General features: G+C 40.5%; 3 protein-coding genes across 6 annotated transcripts; 2 read left to right on the top strand and 1 right to left on the bottom strand.

The window, feature by feature from the left end:
- Positions 1 to 283: 283 nt before the first annotated feature.
- gnpda1 (glucosamine-6-phosphate deaminase 1) lies at positions 284 to 8,446 on the top strand. 3 transcript variants are annotated; one of them, XM_082510557.1, is made up of 7 exons: positions 284 to 323; positions 6,783 to 6,910; positions 7,034 to 7,135; positions 7,238 to 7,420; positions 7,542 to 7,726; positions 7,864 to 8,038; positions 8,176 to 8,446. In XM_082510557.1, exons 2-7 carry the CDS (start codon positions 6,787 to 6,789, stop codon positions 8,235 to 8,237), a joined length of 831 nt encoding a protein of 276 aa, XP_082366683.1. In that variant the 5' UTR covers positions 284 to 323; positions 6,783 to 6,786; the 3' UTR covers positions 8,238 to 8,446. The 3 variants fall into 3 exon arrangements, with proteins under 3 accessions (XP_082366683.1, XP_082366681.1, XP_082366682.1); XM_082510555.1 differs by lacking the exon at positions 284 to 323 and adding an exon at positions 6,393 to 6,515; XM_082510556.1 differs by lacking the exon at positions 284 to 323 and adding an exon at positions 6,496 to 6,588.
- Positions 8,447 to 9,037: 591 nt separating this feature from the next.
- Positions 9,038 to 20,597, top strand: LOC309718765 (NEDD4 family-interacting protein 1-like). Its single transcript, XM_082554313.1, has 8 exons — positions 9,038 to 9,240; positions 10,117 to 10,210; positions 12,641 to 12,780; positions 12,909 to 12,996; positions 13,195 to 13,319; positions 15,137 to 15,203; positions 15,335 to 15,443; positions 19,261 to 20,597. Exons 1-7 carry the CDS (start codon positions 9,205 to 9,207, stop codon positions 15,439 to 15,441), a joined length of 657 nt encoding a protein of 218 aa, XP_082410439.1. The 5' UTR covers positions 9,038 to 9,204; the 3' UTR covers positions 15,442 to 15,443; positions 19,261 to 20,597.
- On the bottom strand, positions 19,877 to 24,431 carry fgf1a (fibroblast growth factor 1a). 2 transcript variants are annotated; one of them, XM_082554326.1, is made up of 4 exons: positions 23,891 to 24,431; positions 23,055 to 23,158; positions 21,926 to 22,017; positions 19,877 to 21,841 (listed from the first exon to the last, which is right to left on the bottom strand). In XM_082554326.1, the coding sequence occupies exons 1-4, from the start codon at positions 24,057 to 24,059 to the stop codon at positions 21,826 to 21,828; spliced, it is 381 nt and encodes a 126-aa protein (XP_082410452.1). In that variant the 5' UTR covers positions 24,060 to 24,431; the 3' UTR covers positions 19,877 to 21,825. The 2 variants fall into 2 exon arrangements, with proteins under 2 accessions (XP_082410452.1, XP_082410451.1); XM_082554325.1 differs by having other exon boundaries at positions 19,877 to 22,017.
- Positions 24,432 to 25,253: the final 822 nt, after the last annotated feature.

Raw genomic sequence — 25,253 nt, 5'->3', positions numbered from 1 at the left:
TGTCTTGTAGATTTCAAACGACATGCAGATAATATAAAGACTGTATCCAGTCTTTGTTTATCTTGGGTCTGTGTTTGTGTCCTTCCTGGCAGATAGAACAGTTCATTTTACCTGAGATTTACTGCTTAAAGCACATATGATAAAACACTAAATGGATCCAGGCAATCAAGATTTGAGACTTGCAACATAAGAAAATGTAATTTTTCAGAAGCTGACCACGCTGCAGCTGTCAGCCAGCGACCACGACAGCGAGCCGGGCGAGCTCATCTACCGTGTCACCAAACAGGCGAGCCTGGGACACCTCGAGCATGCTGCCAGTCCAGGTAGACCAGACCTATATGTTAGTGTTTTTAGAAAGGACGCAAAAGTAAAGATGAAAGCCAAACTAAAAAAACAAAACTTTTCCCACCGCTTTGTGAGTAGTTGGCATCCAACATGCAAACTGCAGATGACTATGGCAATCTGATTGCAACCAAAGCAGTCACAATTATGTTTTTGGTGCAGCAGACCCTGATTTCACCTGGCAACCACCACAAACCAGTGGCTTTACCCCCAAAGTTGCCAGGGGTGTGCAGCGCTGTGGTCCATTGATCACCTCTCCGGTTTGAGCCTGTCCAAACACATGCTTGTCAATTGGTGATTCTAAAGTGCCTGTTGGTGTGATGGAAGTATTTAAAAAAGTGACGACAGGGTGTGGGGATGGGAGCTGAGCCGAGGAAGCATTCATGCATCAAATAGCAAGAGAGTGAGGGGAACACCGGGGAGGACGACAACAAAACTAAAACAGGGAGCTAAGAACTTCACTACTGTATGTTTTCAATGTTTTTGTCACTTTTTACAGAATCAAACTCAAAGTAAGCTTTAAACCCTGCATGGTCGTACTCTCTCCTGCACTCCATATTATCCTTTGTTGATCTACACACGTCTGTTGCTGCCACGGACGTCGCAAGCTTGTACGTCATTGTCATGAGACACTCTCACAAAGAAAATGACGAGGATTAGTAACGCAGTAATGTAGCCTGCTTACGGGAAAGTAACAGTAATCTAATTACCTTTTTTGCAATAGTAATCCCTTACTTTACTCGTTACTTGAAAAAAGAAATCAGACTATGCGGTGTTGCCCATCTCTGGTCCACATACAGAAAGTATCACAGAAAGATTTAAGGTATCGTGCCACATTTGACCTCTGACCTCTTGTTCATGGTTAGTAAATTAAGAGTCAAAGTGAAAGACAAATTTGAAACTTTGTTACTTACTACCGTTGTTTGGAATAGATAGGAATATAGGGAATTATATATTTTTATTTAAAGACAGGACTCACATGTTTTCATTTCTAGTCTTTAAAACCTGTCTCTATCCATCTAGTATTAAATCTTTCTGGGAAACAAGTATGTATATTATGCACACACACAAACACACATGCAGCTATTACCTATTTCTTGTTTTTATACCTAAGATGAATTATTGTTGAATGAAGACATTTTTCAAACACATGTAAAATGTGGGCAATTGTGTTTATTGGGTAAAGGAAAAGGCAGAAGGGGGAAAAGGGAGGATAGAAAGAATGAAAGAGAGAGAGGAGAGAAAACCCCAACAATCCCCTCTGAGCAAGCACCAGGCGACAGTGGATAGGAAAAACTCCTTTTAAAGTGAAAGAAACCTAAAGGAGAAACCTATGGCAGAACCAGGCTCAGGAGGGGGCAGTCAACTGCCGGGACTGGTCGGGGGGTGAGGGTGAAAAAAGAATAAGGAGGGAGGGGAAGGGGGGAAATGAAGATGGAATAGAGGTGGAGGAAGACGAGGTTACATCAGGTGAGAAGCAGCAGTGCCCCTCCTCTAGAACCAGTGGAAGCGTTTTTTCTTCTTTTTCAGATACTCTTCCACGAGCACTTTTTTCTCAATGATGAGGGTTTTCAGCTCATCGATTGTTTCTGCGTTTTCTTTCTCAAGTTTGTTGCATCTTTTCACCATGTCTTCTAATTGTTCTTGTTTTTCTTTAAGGTTGTCTTTCAGTTCTTTAACTGTTGCCTCCTCTATTCGCTTTGCCTTGTGCACATCTGTGTGCATGTCTTCCAGCTGCTGGTTTCTCTTCTGGATATCTTGAAGTCTACACTGCAGGTCTTTATGTGTTTTCTGTTGTTCTTGCTTTTGCGCCTGGATTTCAGTGTTTTTGTGCTTCAAGGTCTTAGAAAGTTCCTCAAGTTCGGTATTTTTTCTCAGCATCTCATTGATGCTACTCTGCATCGCTGAGCATTGATTTTCCAGCTTTTTCTTTTCTTCTTCCAGTACAGTTGTTTTGTACTTCGTTTCGTTATACAATTCTTGGAGTGCTTGATTTTTCCTCTGGAGATTAAGTTTTTCTTCTTCCTGTTGTGTTTTCTGTTGGTCTTTTTCTTGAAGCAGCTCTTTATTTCCGTGCGCTTTTTTCTCAAGCTTGATTTGGAGCGATCTGTGTTTTTCCTCCATCTCATCACGCTTGGAGTCCATTACCTTCTGTTTCATTTCCATTTTCTTCTTGTCTTGAAGCAACTGTTGATTTTTGTGCAGAGTTTTATCATGCTTCACCTGCAGAGCTTTGTATTTTTCCTCCATGGCTTGGAGTTTGCTCTGCAGGTCTCTCTGCTCTACGGGCTCTTGTTTTTTGTCTTGGTGGATCTCTTTATTTTTCTCCAGAGCTTCATCGAGTATTACTTGCAAGCCTTCATTTTGTTTCTCGATGTTCCTCAGCTTTTATTTATATAGCACCTTTCAAGACAAATTCATTGTGTCTGAGTTGTATTGGTAACTCGTTGAAGTGTTACTGGGTATCATAACTAGACAGTTTGCGCATACAGTGAGTGAAAGCATTGGGTGGACTGAATCAGGTTAAATTAAATCGATAGAACTGAGTGGAGTTCTATCGATTGTATTGATCAGAGAGTTAGAACAACAACTAAAGGAAACTTTGATTAATCTGAAAGGAATTAATAGGTTAACAGGTAGCTGATACAAATCAGGATTTAAAACCCTTTTTGGTTTGTTTGTTTTTTCTGTTTGACTCCTTGTTTTATTCAATATTGCAGTTTTTATGATAGTATTATGGGTTTGTTAAACTGTTCCATGTGAAAATGTTGGGAAATGAAATATCACAGGTGGAAATCAATGAAAGTGGAAATTCAGAAGAAATTCTGTCCTTTTCCTCATTAATGCACATCATAGATAACTATGTAATGTGTCTGTTGCACACTTTGTATGTAAGGAATAACCATAAATGTGTTGTCTTATAAACGGCTGTATCAGGTCTTTGCATCCACAATAAGCGAGGATAACAGAACTCCTGGAAAGCAAAAAAAATCTGTTTTTAAGACAGTCACCTTTAGTTTCACGCTGAGTGATGCTGGATTGTTGCAGACAAACCTGATTATGTTTCCCACTGGGTTTTATACTTCAGAGGCAACACAGAGTAAAGAGAAGCATTGTTATTTCAGTGTAACTTTAGTCAGTCAGTGTTTAGTCTTATCCCCTTGTAAATTTGATAAGAGCCAAATAGAGGAAACAAACTCAGTGTGTGGCCAGAAAATGCCATGGTGGCTTACAAACACGTCAGAACAAAATATGAAGGATAAGACATCACACGTATAACGGAAAGAGACGCAGAAGAATTCATCTCTGAAATTTCTCACTTTATTGAACTGACATTTTCCCGAGACCACCGGAATTGGTGGGATGGACACAAAGAAAATCAGAGGTAGACAAAAATCCGTCAGGCGGGATCAGGAGAGAACAACGGTCTGCCAAGCCATTCCCTGCTTCAGAGTTTTGTCATTTTGCACCTGCTGTCGCTTTAATATTAAACTAACGAGGTTGAAATAGACTCACAGTGGTTTCTGCTTCTTAATTAGACAGATTTATATCCCTTCATGTGCTTCTGTCTTCTGTGCTTCACTGTCAGTGATCATGCTCGAGCTCATCTTCAGTCAGTTATCTTCTGTTTGTTTCCTGCTTCCTTTTAAAGGTCAAGGATCCCACCTTGACCTTTCCACCTGCCTGCGTGCCATGGACGCCCAGGTTTGCAAATACAATGTTGTATTTTCAAACTGATACCATAGATACATCTAGTACAAGCCTCGAAAAAGTTTGCATCTTCGTGACCTTGACCTTGAGGTCTGATGCCAAGTCTTGTCACTTGAGACTGAGGTGATGCAGGATTTTGAAATTTATTCTATATGTGCAGCTACTAAGAGGCTGAAGGATAACACTGATATTTTTACATTTTCATGGAGCTGCTCTCAAAGCTTTGTCATCTAGCCTCAGTCCCTATAATTCAGTCCTGGTCCAGCATCACAGTGTGTGGTGTGGAATAAAACTGTGACAGTGTCAGAAATTTAGCTTGATCATCTGAGCGTAGCTGCTGCTGCTACTAGCCAGCAAACCGAAATGCAGCATGTAGTGATGCACTGACGCTGGCCCCTCTGTGAAAAACCGGCACACAACCAAACAAATTTGGACAGCAGAAGCCGCTGATGTGTGCTCTAACTTCTGACTGAAGCAAGGAGAACACTGGATGGACAGACACAGCCAAAGATTTAGATTTCAGGTAGTAGGCATTTGGTACACTACATGCATAAAACCTGGTGTCCTTCCCATATTTATTAAATCCAGGTCTCACAGTGTGGTGATAACAAATTCTGTAGAAAGTGAGTAGGCATTTAAGAAACAAATATAGTTAAACATGGCACATCTCATCTCTTCTTCCTTGGCACTGCTGCCCTCTTCTGGTTACAGTGGGTCAGTGGTCGCTGAGAGGAGGTGTGAGCTGTTAGTCTGCTGACTAAAGATTCGTCTGTGTTAAACCATTAATCACATTCTAAAGTAATCAACCATACTTTAAATGCTGTTTAATGTGGCACCTCGTATTGTGCATTATCAACTTTGCACATTATACTCTGTAGAAGAAGTACAGTGTGATGCAATGTGAAGTGGGCAATGCAGAGTGTTCTACAGTTCATATCAACCATGTCAATGAAAGTTAAATTCTAAAATAAAAACAAAACAATAAACCATGAATGTATTTTCTACCACTTCTTCTAGGAGCCTAAGCACAGAAGCCCAGCTCCTCACAAATATATAGACCAAATTCAATTCAATTCAATTCAAATTCTTTATTGTCCCACAAGGGGAAATTTGTTTAGTTTAGCAGCAGGCAACAATAAGAGTAAACAAAACAATAATATTAAAATAATAAGGACAATAATAGTAATAAAGAACAGATGTCTGTACAGAAAACAGGTGTCTGTACTGGTCACCCTACAGAGAAACAAGAAGATAAGGACAAACATGCAGACAGGAGGGCAAAAAAGACAGAGAGGTTTATAAAAGCTCATCAAGATTGATAGGAATGCTACATGAAGCAAACAATGTTATTGAGCTTCTCTATTGTCATCCTGCCTGGTGATGGACGAGTTCATGCCTATCTCCTATCTTATTCTGAGCCCATGGATGCAGCCATACCACACAGGACACGTGACCAGCACACACTCTGAGTGTGTTTCTGTACCCAGTTTACTGAAAAAATGGAAATACCCAACAGTGTGTCTGTATAAAAGTCAGTCCATATCCAACATCTACACCCACTTATACTTGTAAAGCTGCAGAGAGCACAGCACATGCTGAATCTAAATGTAGCTCGTTTCAACGGTCTTTAAGGATATTTAAGGACAAGTAAAAGGCCTGGAATGGATTCAAAAGTTCAATTAAAGAGACCAACATTTTGATCTTACTCCTCTGTTTTTCACACCAATACTCCTTACTGAGTAGGTAGATTTGGTCTATGATCATGCTGAATAAATCGATTATTACAATTCAAAAAACGTGGGAAAATTGGTAAAACAACAATAGATAAGTAAATGGGACTTAGTATTCTAAAATCATTTTATTTTAATCACCTTTTTTCATCAATGACGCCTTTTAGCAGCACTTTTTTATACATGAGAATTTATCAAATTAATTTAATGAGTGTCTGAGCCTTAAAAGGAGCCCTCACCATAAAGATGCAGAGCTTATTATTTTAACATTAGTATCAGAAACGTAATTGGTTATTTTAAAAACTGCAAACAATCTTAGTTTTTCGAATATTTCAAAAGCTTCTTTCACCCATCGGCAGCTGTTGTTTGGTCGGGAATGCATTTTGGGCAATGATGAAAGTATGGAGCGGACATAATGTGCAGACGCTACTGTTTAGACTTTTAGATCCTGGGAAGCTGAGAGGGCGTTTGTGCAACAGCAGACTCATTCTTTTTGTTAAAAGCTCACAATAATCGTTCAAAACTCTCGCGTAAAAGTAAAAAAGGACTGGCCTTTGGGACACAGGCTTTTTTGTCATTAAAGGGCGCTGTGGAGCAGCCCAGTGCCTTTTGTTTTCTCAGCTCTTGGGCTTGAAGTTCAGTTTTCGTTTCTTCCGCGGTGCGCGCTGTTCGCCTCCGGCAGAAAGTCACATGATCCACCCAGAGCCGTGTGCTCAGACTGAAATCTGAAAGGTAAAGCTGGCTGCATTAACTAAATTACTTTTTTTAAAATCAGTAAATGTGAGGTTCTGGCGACACTGCGCGGGTGAGTAAAGCTGTGAGCGATTTGCGAGTATGTTCGGAAACCTCGGAGCTCCAACTGCTCTGCTTGTGGCTGATTTTTATTGATGAGTCTAAAGTCTGACAAGGAGTGTTTTGAGACGATCTTCTTAGAATCTGAAGTTGTTTAGAGTCTAAACAACTTCGTTGCTTCATTTCTCACTGTTTTGACTTCTGCAGGACCATGAAGCTCATCATCCTGAACGACTACGACCAGGCGAGCGAATGGGCAGCAAAGTACATTAGAAACAAGATTTTACAGTTCAGCCCTGGCCCCAACAAATACTTCACTCTGGGGCTCCCTACAGGTAAGAGCAACGTGCAATCCTGTGATGTAGCATTTAGCACATGTATTTAGATTTGCATGATTTTAATGTGCAGCCTACGTTTCCTCCTCTCACTCCTTTGTTGCTTTTTCTGCCCGTCTTCAGGAAGCACTCCTTTAGGTTGTTATAAGAAGCTGATTGAATACTACAAAAATGGAGATCTCTCATTCCAGTACGTGAAGACTTTCAACATGGATGAATATGTAGGTAGGTCCTGATTGTTCTCTATTGTGCCATTAAGCATACAGAGTGAGGGACGCTTCCAAGCTCTGGTCTTGCATAAGAAACTGCCATAAACTGCTTTTATAGGACTTCCCAGAGATCATCCTGAGAGCTACCACTCCTTCATGTGGAATAACTTCTTCAAGCACATAGATATAAAAGCAGAGAACACGCACATCCTCGATGGCAACGCCGCCGACCTGCAGGCAGAGTGTGACTCCTTTGAGAAGAAAATAACAGCTGCTGGGGGGATTCAGCTGTTTGTTGGAGGTCAGAAGACACACAGATAAAAGTGAAAATACTGCAGCTAGTCAGCCACACATTTCTTTTCTTCTGCCCTGTAATAAATGATTGCAAAACAATTAAGTCCCCTCTTCTTTTTCTGTGTCAGGTATTGGACCTGATGGCCACATTGCATTTAATGAGCCTGGTTCAAGTCTGGTATCCAGGACCAGGGTGAAAACGCTGGCGAAGGACACCATCATGGCCAATGCCCGATTCTTTGATGGAGATCTCTCAAAAGTCCCCACCATGGCGCTGACGGTGGGAGTGGGCACTGTCATGGATGCCAAAGAGGTTGGGAGTCTGGCTCAGTGTCAGCCACGTGCCTTGGTGTTTGTGTTTTTGCTGCTGTGCCTAAATATCAAGAAGAGTGGTCATCAGTTAACTTCTGAACTTGCTGAGTTATTTCTCGGTTTTCAATCTGTCCTCAGGTCATGATTCTCATCACCGGAGCACACAAGGCGTTTGCTTTGTACAAAGCCATAGAGGAAGGTGTGAATCACATGTGGACAGTGTCTGCCTTTCAGCAGCACCCACAGACCATTTTTGTGTGCGATGAAGATGCCACCCTGGAACTGCGAGTCAAAACTGTGAAGTACTTTAAAGGTGAGACACTGAATCACAGATCATGCAGTTGCTGAGTGGGAGAAAAACATTTTATATTTCCAGCTGATTAAGAAAAAATATTTCCAAAGCAGACATGAGTCATAGAAAAACTACTGAGTCTTGTTTTTTGTCCACAGGGATGATGCATGTCCACAACAAGCTGGTAGAGTCACCTCCATCAGAGCCGAAGAAAAACTGAGGGAGACCTCTCTCAAACATCCTGGATTCAAGAGGCATTTGACCAAATGAGCACTCCAATAATTCCATTGATTATGTTTTTCCTTCTTCAAGATCAAGCAAGATTTTCTCACAACTACTTTTCAACTACTAGATAATTTAGTGCTGGTATAGATGATTCTTCATACAACTGCTCATTTGTTCTTTGTAATAAAGCAAATTTAATTTGTACATCTTATGTGTGTTTTTTGGGACATGCTGTGGTTTTCAGTCCGTCCTTCCAGTCATGTGACGAACAGGAATGAACTCCTGTTGCCTTCAAGTGCTCCTTGTTATTTTTACTGGTTTTCTTAGGGTGGAAGTGCTATGAAAGTTTATTTTCACTACAGGGGAAAATGCCCGCAGACTTATTATAATTATTATATGTAAACTTGATATGTAGTTATTAGCCCAAATTTTTTGACTTGCAAATGGCAAAACCCCCCCCCCAAAAAACCAAAATCCATCCGCACAACCGTTTTTGTTAACTAGAATACTGCCTCACACTTCATATTTGCTTAATTTCAGATGCTCAATAAGAAATCTCGGAAGATGGCACATCATATTAGCTCAGCACCAGTCATATTATGTATTATAACACTTTAAATGAGCAATTTCTTCCAAATAAGTGCATTTAATTTTGCTATATTATACACTGTAGCAATTCCCCTTTACAGCGTAAAATATATATAATTGACAGTTATGGGCTTATAATTTGTAATTTTTCCCCCCTCGATCTTTCACGCGCTAACAACTGAAAGAATGTCGTTTCCGACTGCACTTGAACGCAGCACCAGCTCTGCCACTACCAGGAGCGGAGAAGGAAGGAGATGGCCGACTAGAAGGCAGCGTTATCTTTGCTACTTCGCCTGCGAGATTCCTTTTACATTACACAGTTTCACAGCAGAAGCAGAGGGAGTACTGTACAGTTATTTCGTTCCTCTTCAGCTATGGCAGAACAAAACAGCAGCGTCAGATATCAGGAGGTAGGTAACAGGTTGCCGTCACACTTAAATGTGGCTAACAGCTAGCTGCTGCTCAGTCAACATTAGCCTGTCACTGAGAGCAAAACAGCGAACTGAGCTGTCATTTGTTTACGGGCGGGCCCGATGTTGAGTGACATGTTTTATGCTTTTATTAAACAGAATTTCTTCCACTGCAACTGCTGTACTCATATATTCATCATATATAATTTTAACGCTGAATAGGCCATATTTATTTAGCAGCTAATTAGCCACTCCTAGCGTTAGCTGGCCTGCACAGGAGTGCTGTGTAGTGTCTAGACTTGATCCAAAGCTGTCCTGGCTCACTGACCAATCCTCCCTGTCAGTGACTGAAACCTTAGAGACGGATCAGGGTCAAAATGCTAAAGTGAAGCTGCTGCATGCTCGCTTAAATCGCCACACAGCACTGATGTGCAAATTATGTCTGAAATCAGCAGCCCACGGTTTATAATACAACCTGCCTTGTGTGTCGTTGGTAAAGATAAGGTTACTGTCCGATAATGTTATTTAAATGAGAATATCCGTAAGTATCAAATCCAGATGGTCTAATCTGTGTTTGGGAGAAGAAAGTGGCTGACAGAGCCTGTATGTCCGTACAGCAGGCCCTGTTTAATGACTCATGTAATTGTCTATAATGGCCCAGTACAAGCAGAAATCTTCCCTGGGGATAGTTGCCATGATATAAACAACATGGCAGACAAATATCTGCTATCACACAGTGTAAATGCTATCATTTTGACCTCCCCTATGCAGACAGCATTGTTCCCTTTTCTAAATTGCAGCTGCTTACTTATCTGAAAGGACCGTGTACTGTAAGCGAGACCCAGTTTGTGTTGTTGTCTATTAATGTTTCTCCAGCTGGTGAATGAGGAAGAGCCCGCCCAGCCTTCCCAGGAGGGTCCTGCCCAGGACGCCCCACCACCATACAGCAGCATTGCTGCAGCAAATGCAGGTTAGCTTGGTCACACGCTGTCAAATCACTTCATTTTCTTAAAAACACAATTTAATTCCAGATGTGTCTGTGCGACCTAATTGTCAATTATAAGTGAATTTAAAAGCAGGAAGAGATAAACATTATGAACACTGGCTGTTTTTAACAGCTGTAATTTGACAAGTTGCCACCTATGTGATCACTGCTTCGACTTGTACAAAGCACTTTGATGTTGAAGCTTTTCTGGTGACAGGTTTCCCTGCATGCAGATTTTGTGAGCTTATTTTGCATTTTGTTAAAGATCAGATAAATATTTAGTTTCGCTCACAGAAATCTTAAATACAGTCCAGATGCACCATATATCATTTGTACTGAAATGAGTATGTTTATTTACACGTATAATTGTGTGAAGTTTGTTTAATTTTTTTTTCCTAAAATAGGATTGCAGAATAGGTCATGTGCAGGGAAGGTCTCAGGCTCGTTATCATGTTTCCAATGTCACTTCTTAAGAGGGCAAGGGTCAGCATGTTCCATAAGAGGGTGCAGCTATAGCTCTTCCTGGATGAGTCCATTGATCTGTTTTAGTGCTGTTAGTGTTTGAGCGAGGCAGAGGCGTATTCCAGGATCGCAGCCAAACAACCCAGATAAGTCTTGGCTTGTATGTAGAGAGCACAAACAGTAATGGGTGCATGCAATATATCACAGTTGTCTTTCTTGTACTAATGTTTTACGTAAGTCATTGCTTCCTGCTTTGGGTTTCTAAAGCTCAGCTGTAGCTTTCATTTTTGAAGGAAGTGAAAGAAGATTTTTGTCTGTCAGCAGTCAGACGTGTTAAAACTCGCTGACCTTCGGTTTCTTTGTTTCTTGCTTTCAAAATTGATGCTTTAATTATCATCTCTGCCTTCTTTCAGAGGATGGCTTCGAGCCATCTGTCTCTGTCTGTTGCACAGTGAAGGTTGCTAAAGAAGCGGCAGTTGTCGCACTCACTGTTTGTAGATGTGTGCCAAAATTATAAACTGTGCTTCAGTTTACAGCAGCCCAAAACAGTGTTCAGTTACATTTACAGCAAACTGTTTCATAAATTGTTGGTCCACAGAAGGCATTTAGCACTCCTCAAAATGAAACACTAACAAATACACTCTATACACACTACATTAGGTAGACCAGGTAGTACCATGTTGTCTGTTTGGTTTTTGGAACTGGATTAATGCTTTGTGGCATGGATTTAACAACATGCTTGAAATATTCCTTAAAGATTTTGGTCCACATTGACACAATGGTGTCACAGTTGCTGCAGATTTGTCAGCTGCACATCATGAAACAGTTTGTCTGTTCCACCACACCCCAAAGGTGCTTTATTGGATTGTGGAGGCCATTTGAGTTCAGTGAACTTGTGTTCAAGAAACCAGTTTGAGATGATTCAAGCTGTGTGGCATGGTGTCAGGTGAAGCATCCATCAGAATATGGCTATACTGTGGTCATAAAAGGATGGACATGATCAGCAACCATACTCAAACAGGCTTAAACAAAACAAGTTGGTGCTAAAGAACCAAAATGTGAAAAGAAAATATCCCCCACACCATCATGACAGACCTGAACATTTGATACATGGCAGGAAGGATCCATGCTTTCATTGACACTACAACTCCAGTGTTTCAGTAGAAATTGAAACTCAACAGACCAGGCAGTGGTTTTGCTCATCTGCTTCAAGAAATGCTCTTCTGCATGCATTGGTTGTAACAAGCAATGATTCAAGTTGCAGTTGCTTTCCCATGACCATGAAGCAGTCTGGCCATTCTCCTCTGACATCAACAAGGCATTTTCACCCAGATGTCTGTCTTTCACTGGATAGTTTCTCCTCTTTGGACCATTCTCTGAACAGGTGTACTTAATAAAGCCAGTCAGGATCTGCCATTGTCAGAGTCTTGGATGATACAATACAGCCTTAGCTTTGCTTTCAAGGGAAACCTGTGTTAATAATTTATCTTGCCTTAAAGCATCAACTGAGATTTAGCACAGAACTGGTCTGTGAAGACAATGGGAAAGATCAGCAGAGTGAGCACATAGAAATGTTTTTGTTTGCACTCCGTTGTTCAGATTAGCAAAAAGTAAAGCAGGGAGGTGGAAATCAGGAACAATCAGTCTTTGGTTTTCTTGTTTTCAAAATAACATTTGTATTTTTGAAGACATCACAGGCTCTAGAAAAGTGATTTTGTAGTTTAAAGACCACACGTTTACTGGAGAAATAAACCAGCTCATTAATTGATAATGCTACTGTTTGGTGTTATATTAAAGTGTAGGAAGTGTAAAATTTCAGCTCTTATACACTGTGATAACAGGATTTCATTTATTATTTTCTGTAGGTCTTCTGCTGTGTGGAGGAATGTATTATTACAGATATATATTTGTTGTTAATTAGTTGTAATTATTTGTTGCTTGTAACACCCACAGCTTTCTTTGAATACAAGGAAGATGGAGGAAGATTTCCCAACCCTCCATCCTACAGCGTTGCCACCACTTTGCCCTCCTATGATGAAGCTGAGAGAAGCAAAGCAGAGGCGGCCATCCCGCTGGTCGCTGGAAGAGTCACGGTACTCGTCTCGTTCTCAGACTTCTTTCTAATGACTTAGTGTTGTCACATATAAAACACTAAACAAGACAGAGGTAAACTGAGGTTATTTTAATTAATAGTTTAAACGTATCCTTTTTGATGATGCAGGAGGAAGACTTTGTGGCCAGAGATGACTTTGATGATGCCGACCAGCTGCGAATAGGAAACGACGGCATCTTCATGCTCACTTTCTTCAGTAAGAAACAGACTTTTGTAACGGTAACAATAAACAGACTTGATGCAAATGTACAACTCTGTTGACTCATCAAGGACAAAATTTACTCTCCTTTAATTTAACTTTTGTTTAGCTTCTTTTTGTTAAATCTGTGCCAACATGATGACTTTACAAATCAATGATCCTTCTGTTAATGAACTGCTGTCTTTCTGCTACCAGTGGCATTCCTCTTCAACTGGATTGGCTTCTTCTTGTCGTTCTGTTTGACCACATCAGCCGCCGGCAGATACGGGGCCATCTCAGGCTTTGGCCTGTCGCTCATCAAATGGGTTCTTATTGTCAGGGTAAGAGCCACACACAGCATAGACCAGCTCAGCTCAGCTCTCCACAAGGTGGTTAAAATTCAACCATAATATCACAGTTATTCTCCCCCCGAAAGGAGCGCGTATGTAATCGGTTCAATTAGTTTGTCTGTCTGTTTGTAAGCGTCCGTAGTTTTCAAGATGGGTTCAAATCTTGTGTGATTGTCGATGATAGTGACAGCTCGAGCTGATTTCATTTTGGTGAAATCAAGTCAAGGTCACAACAAATGTGAAAATCAGCAAAAGCTTTATGTTACCCAAATCTTTTTTTAATGCATTGTCTTCAAATGTAACAACACTACACTAGGCTGTGGGGGGACGTCAGTAACCATGTTGGCTAATCATTTGATCTCGACCTTTATTGTTGGTGCCAAAGCTCAAAGGGACCTTGGAAAAAAAATTTAAGAAAGCGTATAAAGTAATATAACGTATGAAAGGGTATGGGGAGAGCCGTAAAACACAGGGTTATATCTTTTCAATAAAACACCCTATGACATCATAATGACGCCATAAAGTTTTGCAAAATCTTACACTGCATGAATATCTTAAAGTCTTAAGTTTTTACAGCTTATAAAAACCAAAGATTTCAGCCAAATCTGCTCCAGTCGAATGAGTGAAGATGATAAAAACACCATTTATTTTAGTATGTAATGCTTCAAGGTCAGAGGTCAGATAGCAGCGTGTTGTAATAAAAACAGCATGTTGCAATAAAAATGTCATAAAACATTAAAGTTTTAGTACAACCTTGCCCTTCGAGGGAGTTGTGCTGTCTTAGCGACCGTGGCTCAGGGGGTTGGGAATCGCATCTGTAACCGGAAGGTCGCCGGTTCGATCCCTGGGCTCTCTGTCCTGGTCGTTGTGTCCTTGGGCAAGACACTTTACCCTACTTGCCTACTGGTGTTGGCCAGAGGGGCCGATGGCGCGATATGGCAGCCTCGCTTCTGTCAGTCTGCCCCAGGGCAGCTGTGGCTACAACTGTAGCTTGCCTCCACCAGTGTGTGAATGTGAGAGTGAATGAATAGTGGCATTGTAAAGCGCTTTGGGTGCCTTGAAAAGCGCTATATAAATCCAATCCATTATTATTATTATTATTAGCGTTCTTGTTTTAGTTTAAATTTTAATAATTTAATGTTGGTCTTAACCCTGTGAAGCCTGAACAACGAAAGGATTGACAGAAAATTCTGTTTATTTATATTTGAACACTGCATGTGTCTGATTGTATAAATTACAGTTCTCAAAATGTATCATATGTATGATACTCGTGTATCATATCTGATAGCCACAGCCACCCCAGCTGTGGCTCAGGTGATAGAGCAGATCAGCTACTGATCGGAAGGTTGGTGGTTCGATCCTTGGCTTCCCCAGTCTGCATGCCAAATATCCTTGGGCAAGATACTAACCCCAAGTTGCCCTCCGATGCATCCATCGGAGTATGAATGTGTGTAGTTTAGTTTGCACTTGTGTTTAGAAGTGTTTGTATGAGTGGGTGTGAATAGGTGAATGAGGCATGTTGTATACAGCGCTTTGAGTAATCCGGGAGAGTAGAAAAGCGCTATATAAGAATCAGTCCATTTACCATTGACCATATGATGCATTTGGCGTTACAGGGTTAATGATCTATTTAACGGCACTTAATTTCCAAAAACACTTGAAATTACTCGTGCCACTTAAGTTATGGATGGGTGTGTGGTCAAAGATGTGCCGCATGATTCTACAAAGTGGTGTTTGGTGCTGTGTTCTTAAAGACAGACCACCAGAGTCACACTGTTGATTGAAACTTGCGTCTTGTGTCTCTGCAGTTTTCGACCTACTTCCCCGGTTACTTTGATGGGCAGTATTGGTTGTGGTGGGTGTTTTTGGCACTTGGTGAGTGAGAGATGATGTTTTATAAGTATACTTGTATTTTTATATTATTAACACACTACACACAGCTAAGATTTTTCTAATTATGTTGTGTGGTCATTTCTTTGGTAATCTGTCTTCTGTTTGGACTGCAGGCTTTATGCTGTTTATCAGAGGCTTCGTGAACTACTCCAGAGTGCGTAAACTGGCTGATCCCACTTACGCCACCCTTCCTCGAACAAGGGTACTCTTCATCTATTAAAGGTAAGGTGCATGGGTCATGAAGAAAATATCAATTTTTACTTACTGTCTGTCAGGTTTGTCATTAGTGGGCAGCACCTTTAAATCCGTGTTGGACTGATTTATGAATGGCAGCTAAACAAACAGCACAAAAATCAGCCATTAAACAAAAAGCCCCAGATGGTACCCACAGTTTGTAGTGGCTCCATCCAAGTGAAAATAAAATGTAGAGACTTGGTGAAAAGATTAGAATAAGCTGTTCACGACCTCTTTGATTTTTCAGCTTAAGCAGATTAAACATAAACCTGCTACTTCCCCATGTAACCTCTGTCCTCTGACTTTGCTGCTACATGGCGCACAGCACAACCACTGTCAACACCTGTCTCTGTGATTAAACTAACCTGATGCTCCAGATGGTGTGTGACACAGAACCAGCAGGGATGTCCTTTGGAAAAACGCAGGTGCAAGCCAAAAATAACTGTCTGTTCATTACAGGTGAAATTTAACCAATCAGATCCACAGGCTACTTTCAGTGCAGCCAGTTGGAAAAACCGGTTCTTGCCAAAGTCAGTCGGGAGAAGAGTGAAAACAGAGAGCAGGAAGTGCCTATAAGGGTTTTCTTTGCACTTCTTGCAGTTTAGAAATGCTCTAAACTAGAGCTGGGCGATATAAGATTTTTTCATATCACGATATGTTTTTTTTTTTTTCCATTTCAGGCGATAACGATATCTATCACGATATAAGCCAAATAACTATATTTGTAAGATTTAAATGTGCCGTTGCTCACAAGTAAAATGTGAAATAATCAGCAGCTTGTTTTTATTTAAATATTTATTTCCCATAATAAGGTCAACAGGGTAGATGTACTTAAGGAACATGAGACTTTTTCAGATAAATAAAGGCAAATATTGCAAACTACACAAAAGGCAGCCGCTAAAGCGTTTAAGTTTCAAAATAGAACAAACGAAACAGACTACTAAATTGTCAATTCCACTTAGATACAAAATATTAATTCTAAAAAAAAATCTTAGTTTGTTTTACAGAAGAACAGACAAAATTGACTAACCTTTGTCAATATCAAATAAACTGAGAACTAAAAGGAAATTCTCAATCTCTCCTTGTTGTATAGCTTAGCTTTTCAAACAGTTTTAACAGTTACTTTAGTCTGACAAAAGTCGAATGACGAATTAGCGCTTCCAGTCAGACACTGAGGCTACGTCCACACGTACACGGGTATTTTTGAAAACGGAGATTTTCCGTTTTCGTTTTAAAAAATAATCCCGTCCACACATAAAGGCAGAAATGAAGGAAAACGGTGCTATGAACATGCCAAAGCAGCAGGTGGCGCTAGATTCCTAACCGTGCAGAAATATTGGCCAATCAGAAGTCTAGAAGCCTCGGTGGGAAAAAGTAAACAAAGCTGCGGCATAGAAGCAGAACCGAGTCGTATGTGTGGACGGACAGTAACTGTGTGTATATGTAAGCATTTAAACACTGCAGAGAGTAGAATTAACAGTAACAGTATTGTAGAAATTCATTTCACCGAAACAATAACGTGGCGCACAGTGTGACGCATGCACCAGTTTATTGTATTTCCAGACTTGCTTTCGGCACAATTTACAGTGCGCTACTCTGTTTTTTGTCAGACTTGAAATAGCCGAAATACCTTCACACTACGGAACTTCTATGGCTCTTCCGTTCGACAATCTCTCCGGCATTGGAGCCATCATCTGTTTTCTCTTCGGTAACCTTCGGTCATGCTAGTTTGATTTTTCTAGTCGGCACACTCATTTCCTCCATTACCCGGGCAGTACGGTGGCTGGCTGCTTCCCAAACAAATACACATGTGCGGCTTGGCACTTGTGCTGTACGTAACAAGTCACGCGACGTGACGCTGCGGCTGTGATTGGTTCGGCTCTGCGCTACTTAATTTGGATTGGCTGACCCTTTTTTTTTTTTTTTTTTTTTTTAAAGAGGACAAGAGCGGCGAGGTCTATCGCGATAGTTTAATTTCTCTATCGAGTAAAAGTTATATCGTGATACATATCGTTATCGTTCTATCGCCCAGCTGTGGTGGTGACAGTGGTGACAGTGGGAAGGAAGACCTCCCTTTTAGCAGGAAGCTGTTAAACATGGGAGAGAAGATGCATGTTAATGAAATGCAGTAGTGTCATGTCCATTCCCATGGTTTCAGTAGTCCCCCTCCAGGAATTTGCTGACATCTAAGTGGTTAGACTGAGGTTATGATTATTAATTAAATCAAAAATGGTGGAAAAAAATAGCTAGCAATGCACAGAAGGAATCTACACTACTGAAGAGACCAGTCAGAACAGGTGCTACCTGCATTGATGTGATCTGTATTTACAGTTTCAGGGAGGTACCTGTCCGGTTACGGTGTAGGGTTTCACTTTGTGTGGTTACAACATATCTGCGGTGTAGCTTTCATGCAGCAGCAGCTTTGACCTAAACAAGTTTCCCTGCCATCAGTCGGAGTCCAATAATCTTTGGTGCTACACTTGAATTAGACCGGGAATGTGAAAAATGCAGTCCAAGGGCCAGAAAGACTCCAATCTGGTCCACTGGATGGCTTGTTTCTATGAATGAATGGGAATTATGTTAAAGAGCTACCAGAACTTTATCAGCAAATTTACATACTTATTTAAGTATGCTGACAGATTTTTAATTTACCTCAACATTTCTTTATCATGTAGAAAAACTGAGACGTGCAGTTGAAGTTGCACTTTTTGATTTATATATCAAATGTAATTAAGTGTGTCGTTAAACATCTGTACGCTGACAGAAATAGGAGTTTCGCTGGTCTGGCCAACTTACAGTCAAAGTAGGCTGTATGTGCACATGAAGTACAAAGAGTTTGACGTCACTTCTTTAGACTTAAGTGGGATTTATAGTCCCACAAACATGTCCATCCACGTTCGCTTTCATGAAAAGCGCAGACAGCTCTGTGTGTGTTCTGTTGGTCCATGGCTGGCTCACGGACCAACAACACCACGAGCAACAGCAGAGACTTTGTACACTGCCTCCACCTGACCACAGAGCTCACTGCAGGCAGACGGGCAGAGCATAGAGTGGAGCCGAAAGCCTACACGCTCGCTCTGCTTGACCATAAAACCAGCTTAACACTTTGCCATCAGCTCATGTAACACTGCCCCTCCTTTCTTTCACACAGAGCAGAGAACCTGTATCTGTTTTCACACACATCTGTTTTACTCTAAGTGTCTGCTCAAACCTCTAAAGTGCACTGCAGTGAAAATACAGCGTTTAGTTGAGGTTAGGGTGTCGTCTGAGCAGCAGCATACAGGCCGAGGACCACTCCAGCCTGTGTACTCAGCAGCTGCTTTATGTTCAGATTGACTGCAGACGTCTGGTTTGTCACAAGCATTTCCTGCAGGGCATGTGTGAAAAAATTTCCCCTCGACTTCCAACTCAGTAGAAGGGGAAACGCTTATCTGCTGATTGGGCAACCAGCTGTGGTTCAGAGACTGGTTTATGATGGATTCTCTCGTGATCTTGTGAGACTCTGCCTTGTAGGTTAAAGTTAAAACAGCATATCATTAACATGTCACTGAAGACCAACTCCATCTATTATGAACTGAACTTTTAAGAACAAAGTTGTAGCAACAAATGATCTCAAAAGCATTAAACCATGTTTCTGTAAAACATGTATTTATATTTAACCGAGTGGTAATAATTCGGTGAGCAGGCCTGTTATTAACTGGCTCTACTTACAGTGTGTCAGGTTGATAAGTAAGATTTGTGGTTGAGATTAGGATTGATTTCCACTGTTATGTCAGTTTTCTCCATTTTCCTATGTCAAAATCAGGACGTGGAAGAACTGGATGTGAAGAAGAAGAACGAGTTTAAAATAAAAGAAGACACTTAACCAGAAATCAGCCAGATGAGATCCAGATGAAGACGACTCGAGTCAATAAAAAATAATAATCAGGAATTATATCACTCGTTTTCTTTTGTTTCAAACCTTTATTAAAGACAAATGGTTAACAGTAATAGTCCCTCAATGTACTCATTAGTGGCGAATGTTAAGTGCTATTTACATCTGTCTGTAATGTATAAGTAATGCCTTATATCATTTGATGGTAGCATACGAGCATGCATCTGCCCTTAAGGTCAATTAAATAGGGAGCGTCTCGTGTTGGCGACACTTGAAGCCAACAGGTATTAATTAGCGCAACACTCTGTAAGCTTGCCATAGCATGCAACACACTTTATAATAATCTGCTCTTCGAGGTTTAAGCTCTTTATAGATTTCTTTAGGCTGTAAATACGGAAGTACTCATGAACACATCCTCCACTCACCTGTTGGCTTTAAGCAGTATTGCCAGGAGGGGACAGTGTTGTCTGCAGCTTTTAGAAACTGTCATCGTAGATGTGATTCACACACAGCAAAGCGGCATCCATGATTTTTGCCTGTTACAATGTTTTTGTTGTACATTAAATCAGGTAAAACTCTCCAACCAGGGAAGAGAATTCAAGTTGCATGTGCAGGTTGATCCTAGAAGATGGAAAAGGAACTCGATGGCCTCAAATGACAAAACCTGGAGCTGCTCTGCTGACAGCTGTGGAGACGCCAAATTTCTTTTGGCACTGACAGTGACCGAGATGATTTTTAAGGGCATATGAGCACATTTTCTGGTCCGTGTCCTCACAAATACCAATTAGATGTAACAGCGTGACCTCTCGATGACTCCTCAGTCTTTCTAGTCCACGTCCCACTCGCTGTCAGAGGAAAAGCTGTCAGGATTTCAGTACATAAGAAATGAACTTGTATTTTACTTCCAGGTGGGTTTTTACCTCAAGGTTTAATTGATGATTATTTCTTAATTTTTCATACTATGTAAGAAGTTTCTCTGTTGTGAGTATTATTATCAAAGAATGTTTAATGCAGGTGCACTTTTAGAAACACGGCCAATAAGGACATTTCCATCATTAGATTAAGTCACAGACACATAAAGCAAGTGGTGCAGGATGTTGTTTTATAATGACGCTTGAATCAACAGTTCATATTTCATATGCCATGGCTTTCATTTACAGACCAGTTATGCTTCTTTCTATATGATGTAGAGCTGCAGCCTGGGGTTTTTGTTGTTATCAAACTGTACAGAAACTGTTTAGTGTTAAATAAATGTCACTTTAAATGCACCTGCTGAGCTTCCTGGGTTGTTACTGATGCATCACCTACTCAGAATACATAAATGCAGTGGATAGAAAAAGTGTAAGCTTCCCATTTATAGGAGCATGTGCAACCACAATGTTTTATGTTTTTAATTTGATCCGCTAAAAGTTTTGTTTTAAGGTCACATTAAAGGTGGAAAAAGTTTTATCTTGGTCTCGTTATTGTAACGTCATTACCGCAGGCACTTTAACAGGCACGTGTACGCTTTTTATATCCACTGCATGCTTCATTAATGTGTAACAGGAAAACCGCTAACAAAATGAAGTGGTTTACAATGGGGTACAACTGAAGAACTATAAATATGGTAGTCAAAGGAGCTTGCAAAGAAACATTAAAATAGTTCAATAAAATACAACAAATATTTAAAAAAGCGTAACAAAATAGAACCAAGAGCTCAGTAGAACAGAAATGAAGGCTCATTAAGTGCATAGTAAAATAAACAGTGCAGGATATTCAAAGTGTAGAAACGAGCATACTGATGATTGTTCTAGGTTATGAAGCCTTATTGGACAAACCATGAAAAACCGTGAGTGCACAAACAGTTGTTAATAAGTGTGATTAAAGGGGCTAACTCATAGGTCAGTGTGTATGTGTATAAGGGGCCGGTAAATTTAAGTGTTGCAAATAAAAATTCTTTGGAGAGGATGTAATCATGCACAGTGGCGGCTTCTAGTGGCAGCAATGTGTAACTGTTGGAAGTATAACAGAGCAGCAACACTTCTGAGAAAGCTTTACTGGTTAATTTGTTAGGCTTTAAGCTCTGTAGCACTTTCTATCCAGTCAAGGTTTCAAGAACAAAACAGATTACAGAAAAGCTAAAGTACAGTACATAATTAGTGGCAATGTATTTATTTACTCTTCCCAGAAAACCTTAGTCCAAGAAGCACAAATTCCTGTTAAACTGCAGGTTAATGTGTTCATGTTTGCTCTACATGTCTGTTCTGTGAGCTAAGAGGACCTGCTACCAAATAAAATCAAAGATTTGTTGTGTCTATAGATTTGACGTATTATTAAAATAAAGAGACATTTGATCTCTCCATGCACTACACAGACTGCCTTTGCACTTCCCTTTTATTTGGATTTATTATCTCTTGATTTCACTCCACCATCTCCTGTAAGTAGTCCTATTGATGATTTAGAGGTTATGTGTTTCTGGTCCTTTGCGGTTGAGGTATCGCTGTGTGTTTTGCTCCTTTAGTCATCCAGCTGCCTGGGGAGAAAGAAGACGGCTTTCTGTCCGATGTGGGTTCTCGGGCCGAGTTTAGGCTTTCCGTTCTTTTTCAGAGCTACGTACCAGTTGTTGTCGTGATATTTCTGTGGCTGGTATGTGTTGTAGTGGTTCTCCTCCAGCCTCTCCAGGAAGTAACATTCATCTGTAATTGTGGGCTGAGAGACAAATGCAAGAACATTTCAAATAACATCTCATGAGGTTTGAGTTGGAGGTAAAAATGTAAACATTTAAAGGGTTAGGAATAACAGTTAATAGTTTCACTTTGATTCAGTAAATCCTGCACTATCAATAATCAGAGTTTATGTCTTGTCCTCCTACATTAAGCTGTGCTGGCAAAGCAGCAGAGAAGTATGACCAGTGATCAATACACTGTGGGAATGCCCTGATGTTGAAATCTTATTCTGTTACTCAGATTTTTCAACCTTCTTGGTATTGAACAAAAAACTAATATATTAAAAGTACAGTGTGTGCAAAGGTTTTAAGCAGCTCCTTCTTTCTTTGGTAGGTTTAATAAGTTCAACAAATTTATTAAAATATACAAACAGACTTACAGAATGAATATGATGCAAAAAAAAAAATTCTAAAGGACACAAGAAACAGATGCTATTTATCTGTTGCAGATAGTTTTCCAATGTTCTCTTGTTTTTTCAGAACACACGGCACACCATGCCAAGATATGTCAGGTTTTCAACTGAAAAGTGAAAAAAAAGGTTTATCCATTGAGTTAGGTGTCTTTTTAGGAGTGAATTCACAGGTCTGTTAAGTGACTTACCAAAAAACATTAACAACAAATAATTCTTGGATTATTTTCACTGGACTGAAAATGAGTGAAAAATCAGCCAGTGTCCACAGAGAAACTTTAAAAGACCTTCAGAAAGCCTGAAGACCTACTGCTTAAAACATTTACATGAAATTCTTATAAAGAACTATATAAAGAAATGAGGGGTAAATCAAGGATTTTACATGGGACTGTAACTCTGCAACAAAGTGGGATCAGGTTTAAAAACATGATGTCAGTGCAGATAACACAGACCGAACTTATACAATTCAAGCAGATAAAAAATAATTTAATGAATAATAAAATGTGTCTTATGTTAAGTGTTAATATTCTTGATTGTTTCCCGATTTGTTTTTCTTGTAATAGTTCCCATAAACCTTTATTTAAAAAATAAAATTTGCCTTAAATACTCACTGAACTGTACAAACGGCCTTCATCGCTCATGGCTAAATATCTGCTGGCTTCAGTTCCTTGGATGACCACGACACCTCTGTCCACAGCTTTGAGCTTTAAAACAGCTGAAAGGATAACAAAAAATTACATGAAAGTCAAGAAATTACACAGAAACTGTCAAAATCTGAATATATAAATAATGAATATTTCATGGGTTGGCTCAGAGGTTTCAGTGCAAAGGTAAATCTGCAGCATCTGAATATAAAACATCAAAAACAGCTGTCGATGCATTTATTTATTTTATTATTCACAATCTGAAAATTCTTCAGCAAAAATCTTTAAATATTCCTGCAGAAAGAGAGCCACCAATCTTTTTTTTAATCTGTTTCTCTCTGTTTTGTCCAGCCTTGATTAGAACAGGTTCACCTGCGGTGTAGCACAGAGTAAAAAGAGAGCTTGCAGATGGCTGATCAATACAGAAAAGTATCTGATGACTGAAATGTCTCGTGCTGTGGTTTCCTGTTTCCACCTTTTCAAGGCCAGAAATGTTTCTTTCACAGAAGCCTCTGCGGCATCATTCCCAGCATGCCATTCCACTGCTCCTGTCGGTAAACTTTCCTTCTACTTCTGCGTGTTTTCTCGTGCTCAGACAACCACCGACTCCATCCACATTCATAAACACGTTCAAACTGAACTCACAGACATTTTGCAACAAACTAACGCAGTGGGATGTCCCGCATTTCACTTAAAAAGTGAAATGGACGCATGGCGCTTTAACCTGGAACACCTGCAGCAGAGGAAGTGAACGCGTCATGCTGCAGGCCTGACCTGGATGTTAAAGCGCGCAGTGATCTTACTGTGAGCGTCACTCTCTTCCCTCTGGCCCTGCACCGTCCCGTCGGGGAGGATCTGGAGGTGATGTCCGCCATTCATGCAGTACAGCCGAGCCAGTCTCCGGTAGTCCCTCAGCTGCAGCGGGCTGCTGTCCCCCACGCTCAGATCCACCACCGTGTCTCCATCCGCCATCCTGCTCGGCAGGAAACCTCGCTCTCTACAGCAGGGGGGTCTGCGACGAGAGGGGATCGGTTTCCTGCGGAAATTCTCACTGGATTTGTCCCCTTGCAGAGATCAGGTGTTTATGTGGCCGTGAACGAGCGCGAGACCACACAGGCAGCCACATGCGCAGTCCCGATTCCTGGCAGCATCCAACTGGGGTGAAAATAACAATGCCCACTTTGAATTCAAAGTAGCTTTTTAAACAGCCAGTGTGAGGACCCTGAGTTACTTTCTGCTTTCGTTACTTGTTGATCAGGTAATCAGTAACGAGCCCACGTGCCATAAGCACGCAACCTTTATTCACATGTTTTTGAAAGATATTTCTAATTTTCTGGGAGGCAGCTGTAATTAACGTGGGAGGAGCTGCTGCACATCACAGCTTTATCCCAGAGATGGGACTGCAGTTTGGACACAACACAACAAAAGTTGTTTGCGTCCCCGGCTGGCGCACTTTTAATCTAACTGATAGGAAATAAGGGGAAAAGGGACATTTTCAACATGCTATTCATAACACAACATGACAGTTTTAGTTAAAGAGTTAAAAATAACTATACATTTTGAGTAAATGAACATTTCCATTGACACAAAGTTTTGTTTTTTTTAAGTTCAGAAATGTCCTACATACTGGTTTCCACGAGTCTCCATGAAATAAAAACTGAGAACAGTTGAAAAAACTGAAAATTCCACTGAAAACAGGCAAAGAAGCTGAAAATTCTGCTGAAAAGAGGTAAAGAAGCAGAATGTTGTGCTGAAAAGAGGTGAATCAGCAAAATTTCTGCTGAAAACAGATTTCTGCTTAAAAGAGCTAAAAAAGCTGACATTTGTGCTGAAAAGTGGTGAAAAAACTGAAAATTCTGCTAAAAAGGAGTGAAGAACATAAAATTTGTGTTGAAAAGAGTAAAACAAAGTTTTACTGTTAACTGAAAAAAATGTTACCATAAGCAGGATTTGAACCTTGGCCTCCCAGTCTGAGAACGGCTGCTCATCTCACTGACCTAAAACACAGCTCAGCCCAGCGAGCAGAAATAAGTGACCACATTGATAATGTGTTCCATTCATTTCAATGGGCAAAATATTGCAAAAAATGCAATGTGAGGCATTCACACAATAACAACTTACTACAACCAGGGAATGCAGAAGAGCATCTCTGAATGCACAACTCGT

Source organism: Aulonocara stuartgranti (genome assembly GCF_965226115.1).
Source record: "Aulonocara stuartgranti genome assembly, chromosome: 2".
Taxonomy (NCBI): Eukaryota; Metazoa; Chordata; class Actinopteri; order Cichliformes; family Cichlidae; genus Aulonocara; species Aulonocara stuartgranti.
Note: the sequence above shows the minus strand (reverse complement) of the source record. Positions and strands in the feature narration are given on the sequence as shown.

Excerpts from the sequence above, each read along its gene's own strand:
- gnpda1 (XM_082510557.1), top strand. The coding sequence starts at position 6,787 with ATGAAGCTCATCATCCTGAACGACTACGACCAGGCGAGCGAATGGGCA. Across the intron at positions 7,421-7,541 it reads GATTCAGCTGTTTGTTGGAG|GTATTGGACCTGATGGCCAC; the intron begins GTCAGAAGACAC and ends TTTCTGTGTCAG. Across the intron at positions 7,727-7,863 it reads CTGTCATGGATGCCAAAGAG|GTCATGATTCTCATCACCGG; the intron begins GTTGGGAGTCTG and ends ATCTGTCCTCAG.
- LOC309718765 (XM_082554313.1), top strand. The coding sequence starts at position 9,205 with ATGGCAGAACAAAACAGCAGCGTCAGATATCAGGAG. Across the intron at positions 13,320-15,136 it reads AATGGGTTCTTATTGTCAGG|TTTTCGACCTACTTCCCCGG; the intron begins GTAAGAGCCACA and ends GTGTCTCTGCAG. Across the intron at positions 15,204-15,334 it reads GTGGGTGTTTTTGGCACTTG|GCTTTATGCTGTTTATCAGA; the intron begins GTGAGTGAGAGA and ends TTTGGACTGCAG.
- fgf1a (XM_082554325.1), bottom strand. The coding sequence starts at position 24,059 with ATGGCGGATGGAGACACGGTGGTGGATCTGAGCGTGGGGGACAGCAGC. Across the intron at positions 23,159-23,890 it reads GGAAGAGAGTGACGCTCACA|CTGTTTTAAAGCTCAAAGCT; the intron begins GTAAGATCACTG and ends TTATCCTTTCAG. Across the intron at positions 22,018-23,054 it reads AAGGCCGTTTGTACAGTTCA|CCCACAATTACAGATGAATG; the intron begins GTGAGTATTTAA and ends TTTGTCTCTCAG.